The 2,657-nt window shown below is 44.1% G+C and overlaps 1 protein-coding gene across 3 annotated transcripts in view; it reads right to left on the reverse strand.

Annotated features, from left to right (window-relative positions):
* The window catches only part of ryr3 (ryanodine receptor 3), a 156,018-nt gene that overhangs the window by 84,889 nt on the left and 68,472 nt on the right, over positions 1-2,657 (reverse strand). For all 3 annotated transcript variants that reach the window (XM_024291525.2, XM_024291524.2, XM_024291526.2), the window contains 2 exons: positions 1,159-1,375; positions 6-110 (listed from right to left, as the gene is read on the reverse strand). In XM_024291525.2, the coding sequence (XP_024147293.1) occupies positions 6-110; positions 1,159-1,375 (322 nt within the window). The remainder of the gene's footprint in view (positions 1-5; positions 111-1,158; positions 1,376-2,657) is intronic.

Here is a 2,657-nt window from a genome sequence, read left to right on the forward strand (position 1 = left end):
ATTACCTTGCCATAAGTCCAGCCCAGTTCGATTTTGTTCATCCCCCAAAGTTCATGGATGTTTTCTGCCAGTTTGTCCCGAATGTTTTCCAGATGAGGTGGCAGAACAATCTGCAGAGAAATAAATGGTAAAATATTCCATCTAGGTTAGATTGAAGGTAAGAAAGGGAGTTCAGCTGAAACAGCTCCCTTCTTTGAGGTTCCAAAGCACAAGTGTCAAAGTCAAGGCCCGGGGGCCGGATCCGGCCCTCCGGGTAATTCTATCCGGCCCTCCAGATCATTTAATTGTTTTGTATTAAATGGCCCAATGTTATGGAGAGTAAATTATTGAAAGTTATTTAAGGTTTAAATTAATTTATCCTGGAATAATATTTCTGCCTTTTAATTATTCATAATTATGTTAAAAAGTTACGGTTTTATGGTTTTAAAAATTGGCATTCTGCTAGATTTTTGGACTATTTTGGCATTTACTAAGATTTTTTAGGCCGTTTCAGAGATTAGCTAATATTTCAGCTAAATGCTAGCTATTTTGGCTAATTTATGCTTTTTTTCGTTTTTTTATGCTGTTTTGGGGTTTAGCTAATATTTCAGCTACAATGTAGCTATTCTGGCTGATTTAGGGTTTTTTTATTTTGTTTTTTAGGTTGTTTTGGAGTTTAGCAAACATTTCAGCTAAACGCTAGTTGTTTTGGCTAATTCATGCTTTTATCAGTTTTTTAGGCAATCTTGAAGTTTTAGCATTTTCTTCAGCTACATGCTAGCTGTTTTGACTAAGCAACATTTTTGGGCTAATTTGGAATTTAGCTAATATTTTAGCTAGCTATCAGCTTCAGCCTTTTTTTAGCTTTCACCTTCAGTGTTTTCAGCAATCAATTTCAGCATCTTCAGCTATCAGCACTAGCATCTTCAGCAGCCAAATTTAGCTTTCAGCATTCACACTAGTATTATCACAGGTAATGATATATATCTAGTTCATAATTATGTAAAAGTTAAAAGTTTAAAGTTTAAAAAATGTATTTTTTGAGTGTTCAATAAATGTTTATCCTGTTCAGCCCACTACCTAAGGTGTGTTTTGGATTTTGGCTAGTTGTGTGATTGAGTTCGACACCCCTGATGTACAACCTCTGCTGTTGACCTTCAGATTAAACTCAGGCCTCACCTGGCTGGTGTCAACAGGTGTGGGGATGAAGGAGGCCTGAGACAGAAACTGTGTGGTTCCCAGCAGGTCTCGGACTCCATCGTGATCCCTCTTGTACTCCTTCACAGGCTCCACCCGCATCTTCTCTTTGGGCAGCAGGGCTTCGTAGCACGGAGAGTAACCAGCAGGGGGCAGAAACTTAAAGTCTCCATGGCGTCCACCCAGCAGGAACCGGACTCTAGAGTGTAGCAGTGCAAACAACATCGCTTCAGCACCTTTTCTTCAACTTTTTCCTTGTTTTCAGCGACATCCAATTTGATCAGATTTGTTTGTAGTATCTACATGATAAAGTCATTTTGAAGAAAAGAAAACAGCCAAAGAAACTTTGCATGATTAATTCAGACAATAGACCTTCCTCAAACTTTAGAGGAAACTCGGTATAAGACACAGTATCAGATGCGGTACCGGACCTGAACCGACACCACACATGGTACTGAACCTGAACCAATACCACACACGGTACTTGACCTCAACCGGTACCAGTCGCGAACTGGGCCCAGATTTAGTACCAGACACGGTACCGGACCTGAACCTAGACCGCGCATGGTGCTGAACCTGAACCAATACCACACAAGGTACTTGACCTGAACCGGTACCAGTCGCGAACTGGGCCCAGATTTAGTACCAGACACGGTACCGGACCAGAACCTATACCGCGCATGGTACTGAACCTGAACCAATACCACGCATGGTGCTGAACCTGAACCAATACCACACACGGTACTTGACCTGAACCGGTAACAGTCGCAAACTGGGCCCAGATTTAGTACCAGACACGGTACCGGACCTGAACCTATACTGCGCATGGTACTGAACCTGAACCAATACCACACACGGTACTTGACCTCAACCGGTACCAGTTGCGAACTGGGCCCAGATTTAGTACCAGACACGGTACCGGACCTGAACCAATACCACGTATGGTGCTGAACCTGAACCAATACCACACACGGTACAGGACCTGAACTGATGCTGCATATGGTACTGGACCTGAACTGGTGCTGGTCGCAAACCGAGCCCAAACTTGGTACCAGAACTTGGTACTGGACTTCAACCATTTCAGATCGAGCACTGTGTGTGGTACTACACCACGATGCGGAGTGGACCTCAGCCCAACGTCATATGAGACCGCCCTGTGCTGTCTGTCGTACCAGACCTGAACTGGTACCACACATGTTACAGTACCAAACCAGTACTGGACCCAAACCGGTACCGGACGCGAGTGGGCTTTGGCTTAGGGTACCAGTGCGCCATGCGTCCTGCTTCTGGACCAGTTCCAATTTGTGGCCCGGAGGTTGGGGACCTTTGATTTTATGGGAACATCCAGCACGTTTTTTAAATAAAAAAACGTGACGCGGAGAGTTCTTTAGCTAAATGTCAAGAAGTGTTTTAACGGAAGCAAGAGAGCGCAGACCGGGAGAGAGAGATCCAGAACATGTCATCAACCGGCCGATTGCCGT

Source organism: Oryzias melastigma, linkage group LG24, assembly GCF_002922805.2.
Source record: "Oryzias melastigma strain HK-1 linkage group LG24, ASM292280v2, whole genome shotgun sequence".
Lineage (NCBI taxonomy): Eukaryota > Metazoa > Chordata > Actinopteri > Beloniformes > Adrianichthyidae > Oryzias > Oryzias melastigma.